This window comes from Carcharhinus amblyrhynchos, unplaced genomic scaffold, assembly GCF_965287045.1.
Source record: "Carcharhinus amblyrhynchos unplaced genomic scaffold, sCarAmb.v2.hapA scaffold_40, whole genome shotgun sequence".
Taxonomy (NCBI): Eukaryota; Metazoa; Chordata; class Chondrichthyes; order Carcharhiniformes; family Carcharhinidae; genus Carcharhinus; species Carcharhinus amblyrhynchos.
The window spans coordinates 4,387,702-4,408,362 of NW_027649781.1; the positions used below are offsets into that span (position 1 = coordinate 4,387,702).

Consider the following 20,661-nt stretch of genomic DNA (forward strand, 5'->3'; position numbering starts at 1 on the left):
AACAAACAGGTGGGTAAGAGATAACATAGCTGATAGAGGGAACAATAGACTTCCTGCAATACAGAAAGAGGCCATTTGGGCCATTGAATCTGCACCGAATCTCCATAATTGCATCTTACCCAGATTACCTCTCTTCCCGTAACCCTGTGCATTTACCACCCAACCTGCACACCTTTGGACAGTAGGAGGAAAGCGGAGCATCCGGAGGAAACTCATGCATATACAAGGAGAACATGCAGACAGCCACCCAAGGCAAGAATTGAACCCAGGTGCCTGGTGCTGTGAGGCAGCGGTGCTAACCACTGTGCCACCGTGCTATCCCCACGACCATGATGCTTCAGAACAAAGTCCTGAAGGGTGTTCAGAACACAAACAAAATGAGCATTCACCTTAAAGTTAGAAACTCAGCCTTGTGACAGTGATGTCATGAAGCGCAGAGTGTGGTGTGGGCGGGGGGGGGGGGGGTGCAGCCAGGGGGTGGAAACTCTTCCCCTGAAAGAATTGAGGGAGGGAGGGATGGGGGTGTTGATTAGAGCTTTCCAGACTGAGATTGATAGGAGTTTGTTAGGTAGAGTTATTGGTGGGTGTGGAGCAAAGGTTTGGAGTTGAGATATACATCTGGCTTGGCCTAACAGAATAATGGAGGACATGCAGGGGCGGGAGGGACATTAATTATTTATCCCAATCTGACCTCGAAGAGCTGACAGGATGAGATGGGCTGCTGGCTTTTACACCCATCCTTATCTCCAATTTGATATGCCAGTCTTAGGGTTCCACTAGTTAAACATGACAGCCCCCATTCTACCAGATGTTTCTGCTGCTCCCATTCACTATCTTTCTTTCCTGTTCTTCTCCCCACCCCATTCCCTTACACCCTTATCCTCTGTTAACCAGGAGTGAAGCAGCCATGGATTCAGGGAGCACCATGCTGTATGTGGACTTCCCCAACTTCAGCAGCCGTCTCCTGGAGAGTCTGAACCAGCAGCGGATGGAAGGCAAGTTCTGCGACATCTCCATCCACGTGCAGGGCAAAGTCTTCAAGGCCCACCGGGCGGTGCTGGCAGCCTCTTCGCCCTACTTCCATGACCAGGTGCTCTTCCGCAACACCAGTCGCCTGGTGCTGCCCGCCGTAATGGACTCCCGGGCCTTCGAGAGCATCCTGGCCTCCTGCTACGCCGGCCGGCTGGCTGTGTTGCCGACGGACATCGTCAGCTATCTGACGGTGGGCAGCTTCCTGCAGATGTGGCACGTGGTAGACAAGTGCACCGAGCTGCTGAGGGAGTGCCAGCCACCGCCCGCCCCAGCCCCCAGTGGCCAGCGGGCCTGCCGCACCACCGACAACCAGTCACCCAGCAGCAGCAACTACTTCAGCCCTCGGGAAGCGGGCGAGGCCCAGCCTGAGAGTGAGGAGGCGGCACTGGCAAAGATGGGCACCCACCAGGAGGAGGAGGAGGACGAGGAGGAGGCAGAGGAGGACGAGGAGGAGGAGGAGGACGAGGCAGCCGGCAAAGGCAAGGAGGTGGAGCACAAGGTCACCAGTAACCAGGGGGAACTGGTGGGGGGGGGACCGGCCGAAGGGGGCCTCCCAGACAGTCTGTATCACCAGCCGGCTTACTCCCAGCCCAGCATTGTGCCGCACAAGCGCTGGGTCTATGTCAAGAAGGAGAAGCCGGAGGAGGACTTGGTGCTGACGTGTGAGGAGGACGAGCAGCATTTTGTGAAGACAGTGGGCTGCCGGCGCGGTGGTCCTCAGGCGCTCAGCATCAGTGACGTGTGTACCCTGGCTGGCCCTGAGCTGCTGGGCCCTGAGGAACACACCTTCGAAGACCAGATCGACTACTGCGGCTCCTCCGAGGACTTTGCCTACGAGCCCCTGGACGAGAGCCTACGGGGCTACCCATGCCAGGTCCAGGGCAGTCAGCTGGCAATCTATCGGCCTCAGGGTGACACCACCCACCATGGAGCGGTGCAGGCCGCAGCAGGCAGCCCGGGTGCTGGCGTCAAGATGTTCGCGTGCCACTGTGGCAAGAGCTTCACCCACAAGAGCCAGCGGGACCGGCACATCAACATGCACCTCAACCTCCGACCATTCGGCTGCACTATCTGCAACAAGAAGTTCAAGATGAAGCATCACCTGGTGGAACACATGAAGATCCACACAGGCCTTAAACCCTTCGAGTGCCATGTCTGCAGCAAGAAGTTCATGTGGCGTGACAGCTTTCTGCGGCATAAGACAGCCTGTGAGAAACTGCAGCGGGCAACCACTGTCAACCCTGGCACCAACTGAGGAGATGGAGAGAGAGAGAGCAAGTCAGCACTGGAGAGGTGGGGAGACAGACTGGTCAAGCAGTCCCTTCACAATCTCCATTCCTTTTCTTCCTTCCTGTACTGTATGTTATTCTGTATAAGCTAACCTCATGTACGTGTTTGTCGTATGTCCAGAGAGACCCGAAATCAGTCAATTCAGCGACTTAAGATCGATCGATCAGCCGGCGGCTGACTGGCGCTCCAACCAATTCCGCCACCCATAACTGAGGCCGGGCATTGCAAACCCTGTTTCATCGGTCTAGCTGGAGATGAAGAATGGGCCAGCCATGGGAGCCCACACTTGTCTGCAGGCTCATTTTAACATCCACTGAAAGCAAGCACTGGATGGCACATTCTAAGCAATATCCATTTTTATGGCTCAGTGTCAAGTATTGTGGTGGCACGATGGCACATTGGTTAACACTATTGCCTCACGGTGCCAGGCACACGGGTTCAATTCCTGGCCTCGGGTCACTGTCTGTGTGAAGTTTGTGCATTCTTCCTGTGTCTGCATGGGTTTCCTCCTGGTGCTTGCGTTTTCTCCCATGTTCCAGGGACGTGCTAGTTAGGTGGATTATCTATGCTAAATTGTCCCTTAATGTCAGGAGACTAGCAGGGTAAATACATGGGGCAGTGGGAATAGGGCCTGGGTGGGATTGTGGTCGGTGCAGACTCAATGGACTGAATGGCCACCTCCTGCACTGTAGGGATTCTATGGTGGCGCTATAGAAATGCAAGCTGTTGCAATTTGTGACAAAGAGACTGGAGTTCAAATAGGGAGATGCCAAGTTTAAGGAGCCACCTCTAGAAATTGGCAAAGTGATCCCCTTTTCTAATCGCACTCCTGTGTAAAAGTTAAAAAAAAGTGTCGGGGTTAACTGAGAGCAACATAGCTGGATGCTGCAGCGGAGGAGATCCTTGTAGGCTTTTCTGGATTGATCGGGTAACAGGAGGCCAAATAGCTATCCTGCTCTCTCTCTTGGTAAAATATATTTCACGTTGGAGTCTTCACGGCAGCAGGAAGATACATTGGGCGGGTGGGTCTCTGGAGGTTGTGCCATCGGCAGGTAGTGTTGACAGCTAAGTGGAAATTGCAGCAAGCACACCGCTGACTTCCCATCCTGCCAAAGTCACAAGCAACCCTTTCAGTACCTAGCTCAGTTAGCAAAAATATTGACTCACTGAAGTGTTAACAAGAGAAAGCAGTTAAGGAGCTTTTTTGATCATCTTCATAGAATCATCGAATAGAATCCCAACAGTGCGGAAAGAGGCCATTTGGCCCATCAAATCTGCATCAACTGTCTGACAGAGCGTCTTACCTAGGGACCTCTCCCCCCTGTCCCCATAACACTGCGTATTTCCCATGGCTAATCCATCTAGCCTACACATCTTTGGACACTAAAGATTTAGCCTGGCCAATCCACTTAACCTGCACATCTTTGGATTGTGGGAGCACCTGGAGGAAACCCACGCAGATGTGGGGCAAAAGTACAGACTCCGCACAGACAGTGATCAAGCCGGGAATCGAACCTGGGTCGCTGATGCTGTGGGGTAGAAGTGCTAACCAATGTCTTCCAACAGATTTCACCCCAATGCAGTCCCTGTTTCTCCCTGCTCCACAATTTAATGTTTGCTCTCACTTGCAGTCACGAGGCTGTTTTCTCCACACTTCAGAGCAGCTGGTCCAAAACAGCAGAACCACTTCAATGGGGATTCAGCGTTTTTGAACAATGTGAAATCCAGGTAACGCTCCCCCACTACCCCACACCCTCGTTTCCCCCATTTCCTATTGCCACTGCTACACTGTCCCATTTATCATTTCATAGTTTCCCCCACAGCATGGACACCAGTTAAAATGCATTAAGCTTACAGGTTATTTTGTGAAGTCCTAGGCCGTCCGATTGAAAGCGAGGCTGAATTTCGAGTCAGAGGCGGCACTTCAGCCAGATGCCTCCACCACTAACCCCCAGAGGGCTGTCGGTGACTGAAAGCCTCAGTTGAAGGATTTTACTGCTAACTGTGTCTTTCAGGTTCACATGAGGGTATCCGCTGTGTACACCGGCGTGGCTTCAAGCCTGTGTCAGGAAGCCCTGTAAATGCCAAATTTCTCTAAAGCATTTGGCTTGCCTGCCTTGCCGTGAGCACCAACACAGATTCGATGAGGAATGGGTGCATTCAATCCAACACTTGTGCCATGTGCCTTGATTAGTCATAGAATCCTGATAGTGCAGAAGAAAGTCATTTGGCTCATCAAGTCTGCACCAAACCCAGCCAGGCCCCAATCCCAATAACCCCACATATTTTCCCTAGCTGGGCCCTCTGATACTAAGGGACGATTTAGTGTGGCCAATCCACCTAACCCGCACATCTTTGGAGTGTGAGAGGAGTTTGGAGCACCCAAAGGAAACCCAAGAATGTGCAAACTCCCCACGTACAGTGACCCAAGTCAGGAATCGAACCGGGGCTGGTGCTGTGAGGCAGCAGCATTAACCACTGTGCTGCCCTCCGCTGTGGGTCCTGAATGCTCTTCCCACCACCCCCGCCCCCCCCACCCCAGTAGTTCCCACCATCAAAGAGCAGCTCTGATAAAGGGTCATCTAGACTCGAAATGTTAGCTCTCTTCTCTCCCCACAGATGCTGTCAGATCTGGGATTTTCCAGCATTTTCTGTTTTTGTTTCAGATTCTAGCACCTGCAGTATTTTGCTTTTAACACACCATCACGGGCTCTGGAATCACTTTCACCCTTCAACCTCAATGACAGCTTGCATTTATATATCACCTTTTGACGCAGCGAAATTCTGCTTCAAAAGAGAATTACTCAAAGAAAACACAATGCAGAACCATGTAAGGAATAGTCAGCACTTATGGAGAAGATGACGGACAGAGGGATTTTGAGGTCAGGAAGGGATTTGAGAGTAAGAGTGAGATTTTGCACCTTTCTGGACTGGGAGCTGATGTAAGTCAGTGAGCACAGTTTGATGGGTGAATGTGGTGCAAGTTTGAAGTTTATGGAGTTGGTAGCTGGGAGGCCAGCGAGGCATGCATTAAAAGAGTCAAGTCTTGCTCTATAACCCACATTACCCCTCACCCCTCCCAGAAAGATTATCAGTCCGACTTCTTTCTGATGACTCCCAAATCAAGGCATTTCCAGGGGAATTTTGGTCACCATGTCAAACATCCTGAGGCTGTGGAGTGAAGTCATATTCTCTGATCTCTTTTTTCCAGGGTTTTACGTGTAACACCTGGTTTCTCCAGTCAATGCTCCTAATCCACAGTGTGTAGCTTCTTTATCCATTCCCTCTCATCAATATCCGGGTCTGCATTAGGGCCTTGGGGACTGGACTGGTTGAGTGAGACTAACTTGCCCCCTTTTAAAAGAGCTGGCACAGACTGGATAGGCTGAACAGCCTCCTCCTGCCTTATGTGATTCTATGAGAAGGATATTGAGGATGACGTGCATCCTCTCTAGTTCATGGAAACTGAGGTGAAATGGTGAGTAGTATACGCAATACATAGGCTCTGCCAGATGCAATCCAGATGGAGCTTGGAAAGTTAGGAGTCGATGAGGTGATCGGGAAGTTTGTGGCCTCTCTCCAATGCCTCGACTTTGCCTCTGTGTGGTCCCGGAGAAGTCCTGCAGTGCGTGCCCGAATGCATCTTTTCCATTTTTGGTTACCCATAAGCTAGGGGCTCCCATGATTCAGCGGGGACGTTTAATCTTTTCTGGGATGCTTTGAGGACATTCCAGAAGAGGTCACTGGGGGACGAGTTGATGGGGTGGGGTTCAGGGAAAAAGACCATAAGACATAAGATACAGGAGCAGATGTAGGTCTCTAGGCCCATCAAGTCTGCTCCGCCATTCAGCGTGATCATGACTGATCTGATGTGATAATCCTCAACTCCACTCTCCTGCTTTATCACCATACTCCTCAATTCCCTTACTGGTTAAAAATCTATCTGTCTCAGCCTTGAACATACTGAATGACCCAGCCTCCACAGCCCTCTGTGGTAAAGAATCCCACACACTCACTACCGTCTGAGAGAAGTTGTTCCACTTCATCTGTAACTTAAATGGGCAACTCCTTATTCTGAAATTGTCGTCTGGTCCTAGATACTCCACAATGAGAAGCATTTACCCTGTCAAACCCCTTAAGAATCCTATATATCACAGCACGATCACCTCTCATTCTTCTTAAAAAAAAATCCACAGGATCGGGTGAAATGTCAGTATTCTAATTGACTGAGATTTAGGGTTAGGTTAACATTGTACCAGTGTGTCTCCCTTCAGCTCACTAATCTGCTGATTCCTCTTGATCAGTCTACTCTGACTCCCCTTGGCAGCACATGGTCACAGTGTGGTAGAAATATTAAATTATTTGGGAAGTGTGCTGTTTTCGAATTCACGTTGTAAAACGTACCATGGTTTATTGGTAACTTAGACAGGGAAACTAAGGCTTGGATTGATCTGATGTTTTTCATGACCAGTGGGCATCTTGAAAGGCTTCACAGCCAACATAGTCACTGTTGTAAGTGAAATGGCAGCAGCTATTGTGCTCACAGCAAACCACCCCCCTAAGCCACGCACACACAGTAACAGGATGTTAACCAGATAAATCTGCTCTTAAGAACTTGTTTTTGAGGGATCAGCAATGACCAAGATGTCACTGAGAACTCCCATGCTCTCTGAAATAACGCCATTGGATCTTTGACATCCACCTCAGCCTTATTTTAACATCTCAGCAGAAAGATGTCACTTCTGACAGTGCAGCACGCTTCCCCCACTCCCCTGTGTTCCTGCACTGGAGTGTTCGTTTACATATCTATATGTCCAAGGTCTCGAAGTGGCATTTGAACTTGAAGCCTTGCCATTCACAGGTGATGGTGCAACCAACTCGGCTAAGGCTGACACAATTGTAAGAACCATGATGGATGATGGAATGGGGTAATTTTGCCCCCTCCCCACACCCTCCCAATCACTAAAAATGGCTTTGGGACTAATATCTTTTACAAAGAGCCAGTACAGGCAGCATGATTGGCCAAATGGCCTTGCTCTGCATGGTGCAGTTCTACAAATGGATTCCTGATTTCAATCATGCACAATGACATTTCCCCAGAAAGGGGGATATAAAACATTAGAACTGACAGGTCTGTCTATTTGGAGGAGGGGAGGGTCCCATTCACTTGCTCCCAGGGGGAAACTCACTAATCCTCATAAATATCCCTCACTGCACCCTCTGCCCACCACCAATCTTGCTATGGTGGGGTGAAAAATTCAAAATCTGTGGCAGACAGCTGGAATGTTACAGGTTTGTCCGTGCATGAGTGGAGGTGGGATGAAAATGCAGGGCCTCAGGGCAGTGTTGTCGAACACCTCTCCCTGATCCTTCACTCTTAGCATTCAAGTGCTTTGCCTTTGGAGTATCATCCTGTTCTGAAGTTAATCTTGTGGCCAACAAACTGCTAACAAATTATTTGCTTTCTGTGCGTATTTGGGTTTTTTTTTGTCTTACGTCCTTACACACTTGTCAAAATGATGTACAATTACAGCGGTTTGCCAGGTGCCAATCTGCAGTGAATGTAACATTTAAGTAGGAACTGTTAAGAAATTCCGTCTCCTATTTAGTTTCCAGCCAGTGCTGCTCGCACTGGGACTCAAAGTCATGGTATAATTTAGCACTCGGGACCAGAACACCTAAATAGGGCTGACGTTTCAGAGCAGTAATGGAGGAGTGCTACATGGTTGGAGGGTGCCATCTTCCAGCTTTTTGCAATATCTGTTAGTGACTTAGGTGAGGAAATACAGAGTAACAAATCTAAGTTTGCAGATGTTGCAAAGCTAGGTGGGCAGGTAAGCTGTGGGGAGGACATAGGCTGCAAGGCAATACAGACAGGTTAAAGAAGCGGGCAGCAACAATGGCAGATGCAATATAATGCGGGAAAAGCGTGACATTATCCACTTTACTCATAAGAATAAAAAATTAGAATATTTTTAGAAGGTGTAGAACTTGTGATTGGTGATTTCATGAGATTTGGCCATGCTGATACAAGAATGCAGCAAATTAGCATGCAGGTGCAGCAAATTAACATGCAATTACAGCAAGCAATTGAGAAAGCAAATGACATGTTAGCCCGTATTGTAAGGAGTACAAAAGTAAGGAAGTCTTGGTACATGGTTTTGGTGAGACCACATCTGGAGTGGTGTGTGTGGTTTTGGTCTCCACATTTTAGAATGGATATGCTTGCATTGGAAAGGGTACAATGATTATTCATTATATAGATCCCTAGGAGGAAGGGGTGTCCCATAATAAGAAACTGGATAAATTGGGCTCATCTCCTTTAAACACAAAGTTCTGAAGGGGCTAGATAGGGTGGCCACAGGGAGGGTTGTTTCCCCTGACTGGGGAAAAGACATAGTCTGAGGATAAATAGCCAGTCATTTAGGACTGAGATGAGGAGAAATCATTTCACCCAAAAAGTTGTGAATGTTCAAAATTCCCTACCCCAGGGGGCTGTGAATCTCCAATTTTGGAATATATTAAAGGTTGAGGTGGGCAGATTTTTAATGCCTCAGGGAATGAAGGGGTGTGGGGAGCGGGCAGGTAAGTGGATTTGATCAGCCATGACTCACTGGACTCACATTACCCCCTTCAGTTCCAATATCTTGCTTTGTTGCAGATGAGATATTAAACCGAGGCCCTGTCTCCCTGCTTGGGAACTACTAAAGTTCTCAACAGCACCACTTCAACCAAGAGAAGGAATGTTCTTCCTGGTATCCTGGGGCCAAGATTTATTCTCCAATCAAAATCATCAAACAGAGATGATCTGGTCTTTATCAGATTACTGGTTGTGGGAGCTTGCTGTGCATAAATTAGTGGCCGCACATCTCCTGCATTATAAAGTGGCTACACTTCAGAAGTGTCTTGTTGGTTGTAAAACATTTTGGGAGACATCCTGAGGTCACGAAAGGCATTCCCCGGAAACTTACTCTTTAGTTTCATGGTTCTGAATTTGCAGGTTGAAAGTTATTTTGAAAGCAACAATCTGAAGGTCAAAATGTGGGAACCTCCTCCACTCTCATCGATTCTAAATCTCTGATTTTACTTTTGGCAAGGTTTTGATGTGGTGTTGAACAGATGGGCCGACACGTAGGTCTCATGAAGATGTGTACTCTTTCCCTGCCCCATCTTCTCGGCCCAGTAATCGCTGAGGCTAATTGATGTGGTATGCCAAGGGGATCTCCCCTAAATTTCAGCATTAGTCAAGATGCTTTCCAATCCTATGTCCTGATGATTACTAGAAAACCAAATTATGGGACATTTCCTTTGCCCAAAGATTTCTGTTATCTTGGTCGGTGGGCAGGTTGTACTGTATGAGGGCAAGAGGATTTTATGTCACTTCTGTATTCACTTAGAATACACAGCACAGAAACGAGCCATCTGGCTCAACTTACAGTCATAGAGCTTTACAGGATGGAAAGAGGCCTTTCTGCCCAGAGACACAGTAGTGAGTACTGCTGTCTCACAGTGCCAGGGATCCAGGTTCAATTCCAGCTTCGGGTCAATGTATGGAGTTTGCATGTTCTCCCAGTGTCTGTGGGGTTTCCTCCAGGTACTCCAGTTTCCTCCCACACTCCAAACATGTGCGGGTTAGGTAGATTGGCCATGGTAAATTGATCCTAGTATCAGGGGATTAACAGCATCAAATGTGGGATTATGGGAATAGGGCCTGGGTGGGATTGTGGTTGGTGCAGACTCTGGGCCAAATAGCTGCCTTCTGCACTATAGGGATTCTCTGATTCTATGATTATTTGATGGTCAGCATGGACATAATCTTGTAGGCTATGACATTTCAAGTGCTCATTTGAATACTACTTAAATGTTGTGAGGGTTCTCACTCTACCACCCTACCAGTGAGTGTCAGGTACTCACCACCCTCTGGGTGAAAAGGTTTGTCCTCACATCTTCTATGAACCTCCTGCTCCTTAATTTAAATCATGTCCTCTGATTTCCCCTCTACTAAGGGGAAAAGTTTCTTCCTGTCCACCCTATTTCTGCCTCTCAGAATTTTGTTCACCTCTGTCAGGTCCCCTCTCAGCTTTCTCTGCTCTAAGGAAGACAACCCCAACCTCTCTTCATAGTCAAATGTTTCATCCCAGGCAGCACCCTAGTGAATCTCCTCTGCACCCTCTCTAGTGCAATCACATCCATCCCATAGTGTGGCAACCAGAACTGCACAAAGTACTAAACAGTGTTTTATACAGTTCCATCATACCCTTTCTGCTTTTGTATTCAGTGCCTCAGTTAATAAAGGCATGTATCCCATATGCTTAACCACCTTTTCTACCTGTCTTGCTGCCTTCAGAGATCTATGGACATAAACATCAAGGTCCCTCTAAGCCTCTGTACTTCCTAGGATCCAACCATTCATTTTGTATTCCCCTACCTTGTTGCTCCTCCTCACAATTTTTAGGGGCTGCCCAGTGTTAATGCATCTCCTCCTGCCCATCCTCATCATCTCCTATAACCCTTTTTCATGTGCTTATCTTCTCTTTAAATGCCCCAATGCTATCAGCTATAACTTCCTGTAACAGGTTCCATGTTCTAACCACACCAATAAAGGTGTTTGCTCTGCTGTGGGTTAATTTTTATTTTTGGGGTAGGGAGGGGAAACCTGAGGGGGCCTAATTTTCATGATTCCACTTCTTGAAGAGTCATCCAGACTCAACGTTGGCTCTGTTCTCTCTCCATAGATGCCGTCAGATCTGCTGAGCTTTTTCAGCATTTTCTGTTTTTGTTTAGGAGAGTATTGCCTGCGATACCCATAGTGTCCTATACAACATGTGCAGGATCATTGTACTGCATTGAACTATGTGGAATATATGTTATTCCCAGTGTACTGTAGGGATTATAATTGAATAGGACCGGGGTGCCCTGGCATTAGTTGCTCCTTGTACACCCATTATTCATCTCTGTAGATTGAGCTGAATAATGGTTGTGTGCTATAATGGATGTGGAAAGCGATTCAGCCTATTTTGTTTCTCCGTGTCCAATGCATGTGTTACATAGTGTGCCTCTCAATATGCTAATAGAAACTTAGATGATTGAAAGTGCCATTTTTTTGTGTGTACATATGGCCTAGTGGACCCCTCAAGTTACCCCTAGTCAGTCATATAATTGACAATTTTGTCACACTGGGTAAGCTAATCAGCATCATGCAACAGGGAAGTTGCTCAGCAAGTAATCATGAAACACAGTTGGAATCCTGTGTATGCCTATGATTGTTATATATTATGGAATATACAGGACTATTTGCCTGTTTAACATCTAGCAAAAAACGTGAGAGTTTGTTAAAGTCTAAGATGTCTGTAACCTGTCCTTGATTTGCAAGATTTGATATTAATTTTCAAAAAAGGAATTTGAACAAACACTTGCAAAGGCAAATTTGCAGGACTGTGGACAGTGGAACTAATTAAGTGCTTCTTTCTAATGGCCAGAGTAGGCATGATAGACTGGCTACTTTTAGCACTGTACATACTGTCCATTGGCTAGAGCTAGGAGTACATAAACCCTGTGGAGAAGTGGCAGCCAGTCATGGTGAGCAATGCTGTTCATTAATTAGCCAGATGTACATTCCCTATGGGACAGTGGGTGGGTTTCGAGCCTGGTATCTCCTGGGTGAAAGCTTGGCATGTGTTACATTGATTCCACAAGCCCCCTACAACCCATGCAAAAAAATACAGCGGGCTTCTTATCTATGCCAAGTTACCTATCCTTTGGAAGATGCTAAAAGACTGATGGCCAGCCCTTGACCTTTGCTGTGGGACTTGAGAGAGCATTTATAATACACTAAGCAGGGATGTTCCACAAGCTTCAAGTTTTACAGGATTTTGCTCATCTGTAAGATATTAATGAATGATATGGAGCATCCACATGACAGTAAGGATGCCAGTTTCTGAAGAAGTCATTACACCATCTCCATTGGTTGCACAGGCTGTCCATACTGTGCTGTGCCTAGAGATGGCCGATTGGAAAGCAAATAGACTCTACCTTACCCATTCGGGTGATTTTGATTGTCTCCCCCCAACACAACAACTCATTTACTTTTGTAACCGATACCAAAAAAACCTTTTTTGCTTTTACGAATTTTCATTTCTTTAAAGCCTCAATAAATTGACTCCCCAGAGATTAGACTTTAACTCCTGCAAGATCCGAGGACAATCCCAGGCCATTGGCAGTCCTCCAACCTATCCTTTTCTGTGCCCAGATATCCATGTAGATGTGTGCAGCTGGAAATGGGTGGAGTGGAGGGGGAGTCCTCTGAACTTCTTGGACCCCACTTCAGGCTGTGAGGTGAAAATTCCTGAAATTATCACGTTCGTTTGTTCGGAAGGGGCCAAAGCTGGACTGGAGTGATAGTTACATTTTAGGATATATGATAGGATAACTATGCACTCCATCCCTTTCCACTTACCTATCTCAGCCTCTCAACTTTTATCTTTCTATTCCCTTTTCTCTCATATACTTGTCTAACTTCCTTTTAAATAAATCCAATGTATTTGCCTTGGTCCACATGGTAGCGAATCCTACATTCTAACCACTCCCTGAATTCCTCATTTCCCCAGTGGATGGATCAGTTAAATTATTGTTAATCTTGTGTTTGTGGGCCCAAGATTTCAATTTTACTAGAACTCAACACCTTTCCTCCAAGTTCATCATTTTGAAGATCAGGTCACACTTAATTCTCTCAAGGCAAAAGAAGTGCCCAACTTGTTCACACTTTCTGGAGAGCTGTGATCTCTTAGTTCTGGTCACATCCTTCTAAATATCTCCCCTCACTTCCCCAACTTTCTCCTGTGCTTCTATGCTGATCTTATAGTGGGGTGTGTGGAATTGGCAGTGAAAGTACAATCTGACTAGGGCCTATACAAATTTATTCACTCATGGCTTGTGGGAACTACTGAGACATCCAACCTTTATTGCCTTTCTCTAATTGCCCTTTACCACCATCTTGAATTGCCGCAGCCCGTGTGGTGTAAGTGCACCCACTGTACTGATGGTGATTGACAATGTAGGGACGAAAGGCAGGATGGTGTGCTCCTCAAAGGGAAACTGGTGAGGTGGTGGTGTTCCTAGGCATCTGCTGCCCTTTGGTGGCAGAGGTTGTGGGTTTGGAAGGTGCTCCCCAAGGACCATTGACAAGTTGCTGTTTGTAGATGGTGTACACTGCGCAGGTGGTGGAGAGAGTGAATGTTAAACTAGTGGATGGGGTGCCAGTCAAAGCAGACTGCCTTGTTCTGGGTGACATTGAGCTTTGTGGATGCTGCTGGAGATGCACTTAGGCATGTTGGGGGAATGGCAGGTGAGGATGGGGTTGGTGGGGCAGGGGTGTCAGGAAGTGTCACTCAATACAGAAGTGGCAGTGTCTGACCTGTTCAGCCAAGTTAAGTTTCTGATCAATAGTGACACCACCTCCAGTCCATGATGTTGACAGGGATTTGGTGATCATAATGTCATTGGATGTCAAGGGGAGGGGGTTAGATTCCCTTTTGTTCACACTCTTGGGTTTGATAGATGGAAGACAAATAAAACAAGAAGTGTTGGAAAATCTCAGCAGTGGAGTCGAGGTTAAATGACCTTACTAAATGGGGAGCAGGCTGCAGAGGATATATGGCCCACCCCAATTACTCATGTTAATATCAATGCATTACTTTTGAATTCTACACCTCTGGAAATCAAACTTTCTGCTTTGATAACTCAGCTAACCCACAAAGCTGCTTTGTCCACCTGTATCCCTGAGTTTCTTATTTTCTCAGCAGTCGGTGATTTTCTATTTTCTTTTCCCTAAGTTGCTTCTCCTCCTCATTTGAGTTAAGTTTCATTTGGCAGTTAATCACCCAGTCTTTTCAATGTGTGTACCTGTTTGTCAGATGTATGTATAGTACATAAACTAGTAATTTAAGCAATGTATTTATCAGATCGCGCAATGTATTTATGAAGTCGCGCATTGAAAGACCCTTAAGCAATTGTACTAACCCATAAACTGCTGGAACTATTTTAGCTCTGTCAATGGGTATAGGAACCATATAGAGTCATAGAGGTTTACAGCATGGAAACAAGCCTTTCTGTGCCACCCTTCTTAGTTTGAATTCCTAAGCTAGTCCCAATTGCCTGCATTTGGCCCATATCCCTCTATACCCATCTCACCCGTATAACTTCTAAATGCTTTGTAAAAGACAAAATTGTACCTGCCTCTACTATTGCCTCTGGCAGCTTGTTCCAGACGCTCACCATCCTCTGTGTGAAAAAATTGCCTCTTTGGACACTTTTGTATTTCTCCACTCTCACCTTAAACCTATGCCATCTAGTTTTAGACTCTGCTACCTTTGAGAAAAGATATTGACTATCTAGCAGATCTGTGCCCCTCATTATTTTATAGACCTCTAAGATCAGCACTCAGCCTCCTATGCTCCAGAGGAAAAAAGCCCCAGTCTATCCAGCCTCTCCTTATAACTCAAACCATCAAGTCCCGGTAGCATCCTAGTAAATCTTTTCTGCACTCTTTCCAGTTTAATAATATCCTTCCTATAATAGGATGACCAGAACTTACACAGATATAGACCAGACCAACCTCTGGTCAGTGCTGGAGCAGTGTTAGGGTGCCATAGGTAGCCATCGAAAATACAAATTCGGAACAAGCATAAACCATTCAGCCTCTCAAACCTGCTCTAATATGGCTGACCTGATTGTGACTTTAACTCCACTTTCTTCTCCACCCCACTCTTCTCTTTGGCTCTCTTGTTTTTCAAGAATCTAACTAACTCCATCTTAAAAATATTCAGTGGTGTTGCCTCCACTGCTCTCTGGGGAAAATAATTCCACAGGCCAATGTGAGAGAAAAGATTCTCCTCACCTCAGCCTTAAATGAGAGACCTCTCATTTTGAAGCTGTTTCTAACACTGGTTCCCCTGGTCTCGAGCAGACATGATGTGGAGATGCCGGCGTTAGACTGGGGTAAACACAGTAAGAAGTCTCACAACACCAGGTTAAAGTCCAACAGGTTTATTTGATAGCCAACACCACTAGCTTTCGGAGCTCTGCTCCTTCATCAGGTGAGTTACTCGAGCAGACAGCCAGGCAACTGAGGCTCCCATTCCTAATCACGTTCTTACTGAAAAGGTACTTGTGTAGGGACATTTTTGGGACAATTTTAACCCAACTCTTTCTATACCCTCCCACCGTCCGGTTTTCCACCTCTACTCAATTTTAAACCCTATCTCGGTCAAACCAGCATCCTGCCCGATTCAATTTGGATTCCAACGTGATCCCATCGGCTTCCTACTCACGAGTTGGGTTCAGATGAACCAAATCAGCTCACAGCAGGATCAGCTATAATGGTTCTGACACCCAAAGTCACTTATTCTCCCTTGCTGATTTCATGTGAAGACTGGTGTTTTGGATGTGTTGCTGGAGGATAGTGAGTGAGTGAGGAGTCTAGTTCCACAACAGAAAAATTGAGGGGTATTTTAGTGAGAGGAGGAGGGAGTCATCCAAGTGAACATGTTTAGCCATCTGAAGGACACGGAGAATGCTTACAGTAAAATGGACTGGCGGAAAAGTAGGAGGTTGGCAAGAGTAGGGTTTAGTTTTTGTCGAGGAATTAGAGTTTCTGCTTTCTTTCTAAAGTGAGAGTGATGCTAGGCACCTCCAAGGGCAGAACAGCGGCAAAGTGGCGAGCACTGCTGTCTCTCAGCACCAGGAACCTGGGTTCGATTTCCAGCTTGGGTCATTGTTTGTGTGGAGCCTGCACGTTCTCCCCATGTCTGTGTGGGTTTCTTTTGGGTGCTCCGGTTTCTTCCCACAGTCCAAAAGATGTGCTGTTAGGTGCACTGGCCATGCTAAATTCTCCCTCTGTTTACCCAAACAGGCATCGGAGTGTGGGACTAGGGGATTTTCACAGTAACTTCATTGCAGTGTTAATGTGAGCCTACTTATGACACTAATAAATAAACATAAACATGGTCAAACCAAAGGTTTGTTGGGAGCTGCTCCCTACTCGTGACTCTGCTGTAGGTGACTCTTAATTACTCCCCACACTAACAAGGGGCATCCCACTATCTCTGTGTGAATCTCAGTGTTAGTAGTGACTTGTCTACTGTCTCCATGTGATGCCTGTGGGGACTGTGTTGCCTCTTTGTAGAGGCCCCATGACTCTGTTGGTATTGGCTGGATCTCCCTCAGTGTTCTCTTGTTTCTTATGATCGGTATACACTGTTTTCTTTCAGGCAGCGTATGTGAGTATATATATGTGCTTGAGTGTATGTATGTTGCAGCATCCATTCTGCCATGATGATCTACTCTACAGTATTGTGTTGTAACATTAAAGAAGTATTGTCCGATATGTGTGTGTGTTGGGGGGGGCGGGGGAGAGAGCCATGTTTGCTGATCTTTAACACGAAGTACATAACTTAATGATCATTAAGTAGTGCCTATTTGGAAACCCCAAGAAAATGAGGTTAAGAGAACTAGATATTGATCTTTTTAGTTAGCAGTATAATTGCCTGTGTATAAATTAAATATTAGCTTTGTTGTAATACCTTAGTATTAAAACTGGATTTGTACAAATTTTTTAAAATAAATTTAATTATGGTCATTATTACCTGTGACGAAAACATTAAAAAAAGTTGTTCCGAGCAGCATGTCATGGTGTGCAACATTTTTCTTTGCATGTAAGTGTTGGCAGCGTTTTGTACAAGATCAAAGGTCAAAATAATTGTATGTGTTCCCACAAAACGTTTAGTCTTTTCAAATCACTGTCTCTCATTACTTTTGATTTTGCAGTGGGTACTCTATATTGGTGTTCCTCTCAAAGCCTTAGGCCTGCAATTCCAGCTTGGGGCTCTACTAGACACTGTTCCAGCCTTGGACCTCTTCAGCCCTTAGGCCAGCCAGGGGACCTGCCGCCGACCCTTGGGCCAGCCTGCGGACCCGCCGCCAACCTTTTGAAATAATCACGGCTGAGTTCACATTTGAACTAACCTCATACCAGCTTGACCCTTGAACCAACCTTCAGGCTGACTGGGCCTGAGGTTTGCTCTGGACCTTCTAGAACTCTGCATCTTTGGGACTGAAGCTCAACTTTCCCACTTCAATACTTTGCCCTTCTCTCATCTCACTCTGACTATTGATCTTCATATGAACCCAACAATTCTGGGCATGATCAGCTCAGATTCAAAATTTTGGACCTTGCACTTGTCACAGTAGTTTCAGGACTGCTAAAGCTGCGTTTTTACACCTGACTGGCAAGAGCGGGCGATTGTTTGGAAGTATTGGGCAGAGGGTTGAGAAGGAGTGAAGTGAATGTTGAAGAGCTGGTGCAGAGAACAGTCTGAGTTCCATCCGAGGACTGAGGCTGCTGGCCCAAGATCCATTTTCTGCACTCTGAGAGGAAGCTGGACCTGAGAAGCAGCTACCTGTATAGGCACCAAGCCATTCCGATAAGGGAAAGCAGACCAGACATCTATAGTTTTAACAGATGTATTTCTCTTTGTGTGCAATACCATATGTGTAATTTAAAAGCAGCGTAAAATTTCCTGCAATTTCAATTTCACACTCAGATCCTGGTCACATTTCCATTTTCTCTGACTTGATTCTTATCGAATTACAAATGCATCATAGCTCCAAAAATCAGAATAACTATAGTATTGGCTTCTGTACAAGTTTACACACTGTAGCAATTAGTTTGTTCCCCTAGAGAGCATTGTTGATTCACTGCCACAGTCACAGTATATTCTACATCATGTGGTTAAAGCAGGGAGAGGGGCATAGAAATTAGAAGCAGCTGCAGGCCATTTGGCCCTTCGAACCTGCTCCACCATTCATTTTGATCATTGCTAATCATCTAATTCAATATCCTGATTTCCACCCCCCCCCCCCCCCCACTTCTGCCCCCATACCCCTTTTTAGTCCAAAGAGCTATATCTAATCCCTTAATGAAATCATGTCAGCCCCAGACTGTGCCTGCACACTGGTGCCCTGAAAGAGCTGCATCTGATTTGTCCCACTCTCCAGACCTTTCCTTGGAGCTCTGCAGATCCAGTTCTTTCTTTTAAAGTGAACCACTGATTCTGCTTTCACTGTCCTTCCAGACAGTGCGCTCCAGATCATTTGACTTGTATGAGAAGAAGGAGATTCCTGTGCTCTCCCCTCTGCTTCCCCTACCAATCACTTTTGAATCAGAAGCTTCTTAACCCCCATCTTCCTGCTGCTAGCAATACTTTGTCTCTGTCTACTCAATCAAAACCCTTCACAATTTTGAGCACTTGCTTTTAAGCTGCCTGGGAGGTTTTACAACAGTGGAGGCACTAAGTAGATGCAAGTAAATTTCCATGAGCGTTCTCTGCTCTGAGGAGAGTAATCACAGCTGCTTCAACCTCTCTTTTTGAGTCCTGCATTCTCAATGATGGCATGCAGTCATAGTGGTTAGCACGGCTGCTGAACAGTGCCAGGGACCCAGGTTTGATTCCCAGCTTGGGACACTGTCTGTGCAGAGTCTGTATGTTCTTCCCCCTGTCTGTGTGCGTTTCCTCTAGGTCATCTGCTTTCCTCCCACAGTTCAAAAGATGTGCTGGTTAGGGTGCGTTGGCCATGCTAAATTCTCTCTCTGGCGTGTTCAGGTACACTGAGTGTGGTGATTAGGGGACTTTCACAGTAAGTTCATCACAGTGTTAGTGTAAGCTAACTTGTGACACTAATAGATGAACTAAAAAGAAACTTGCATCCCTGGACCATTCCAGACAATCTCTTCCTACCCTATTCAGGCTTATATCTCTGATAAAGTATGGTGCCCAGGATTGGGTGCGATACTTTGGCAGAGGCCGACTAAGTGTTTGTTCCATCATTCTTGCTTTTCTCCTCTGCTTATATACACACACGAGGATCTCTGAAGCCGTCTTAACAGCCTTAACCCTTGAGCAATTCACCCGGGAGAACCATTAACCTGCATAACTTCATACAAGGGAAGTGGATGGCCTAGTGCTATTATCGCTAGACTATTATTCCAAAAACTCAACTATTGTTCTGGGTACTCACGTTCAAATCCTGCCATGGCAGCTGTTGAAAGTTGAATTCAGTAAAAAACTGGAATTACCAAACTACTGCTGGCCATGTCAAAAATCCCATCTGGTTCACTACTGTCTTTTAGGGAAGGAAACCTGCTGCCCTTACCTGGTCTGGCCTACATGTGACTCCAGAGCCACAGTACTGTGATTGACTCTCAACTGCCCTCAGGCAGCTAGGGCTGGGCAATAAATGCTGACCAGCCAGCGACACCCATGTCCCATGGATGAATAAAAAAAACCTACGTGCACAACCAGTACGTTGCCGTACTGAAATGTGCCACATAGAATATTTGTGTCAAATCTGACCCTGGTTGGTCCCAGTATTTTATTTACAAAACGTCAATTAATCATAACTGAACAAGAAACGGATAGCAAGTTCCAAATAATGAGAAAGCCAGGCTGACCTTGATAACTCAGCCTTCTTCCTGGGGGAGGAAGTATTGATTTACCAGCATCAGGAGTAGGCCCATTAAGCTCTCAAAAGCATGTTCCGACATTTAATAAGATCATGGCTGATCTGCAACCTAACTTTTTTAAAAAGCCATTCTCAGGATGGCAGTATCACAGCAAAGCCAACATTTATTGTCCCCCTTGGGAAGGTATGGGGCAAGCACCGTCCGTGTGATGTAGGTGCACCCCACACTATTTGCTTTCTGCAGTGGTCTGGTACACCTGAGTGGCTCGCTTGTCCACTCCAAGGGGCAATTCAAAGTTGAGCACATTTGCCACAGGACTGGAGTCATGTGTCTGTCTGCCAGACCCAGTAAGGACAGCCGAGGTCATCTGACACTCAAGAAGAGACAATTAGGGATGGGCAATAAATGCTGGCCGAGCCAACGGCACCCACATCCAACGAATTAAAAGAAATGGATTTCCTTCCCTAAAAGGTCATTGGTGAACCCGGATAGATACTTTTAACAACAATCAGTAGTTTCATGGCTACCTTTACTGAACTATTTTAATTGCAGATTTATCAATTATAAATTACCATGGCGGGATGTGAACTCATTCATCCAGGCTGTTGGATTACCAGAATACTAACATCACTCATCAATTTGCCTTCGCTCCCTAAAACCAGTTAGTTCACCAAAATCTACCTGTTGCCATTTTATATCTAACAGTTGATCAGCTGATACCCATTGCCATTTGTGGAAGAGAACTCCACATATCCACTACCCTTTGCTCAGAAGATGCTTCCTAATTCCTTCCTGAAAGATCAGCCTCTTTTTCTATGTTA

The 20,661-nt window shown here is 46.2% G+C and overlaps 1 protein-coding gene across 1 annotated transcript in view; it reads left to right on the forward strand.

Annotated features, from left to right (window-relative positions):
• Window positions 1-550: 550 nt before the first annotated feature.
• The window catches only part of LOC145335741 (uncharacterized), a 39,404-nt gene continuing 19,293 nt past the window's right edge, over window positions 551-20,661 (forward strand). The window contains exons 1-3 of the mRNA XM_080181460.1: window positions 551-2,286; window positions 3,954-4,050; window positions 4,338-4,399. Of these exons, the coding sequence (XP_080037586.1) occupies window positions 809-2,286; window positions 3,954-4,050; window positions 4,338-4,399 (1,637 nt within the window). The 5' untranslated portion in view covers window positions 551-808. The remainder of the gene's footprint in view (window positions 2,287-3,953; window positions 4,051-4,337; window positions 4,400-20,661) is intronic.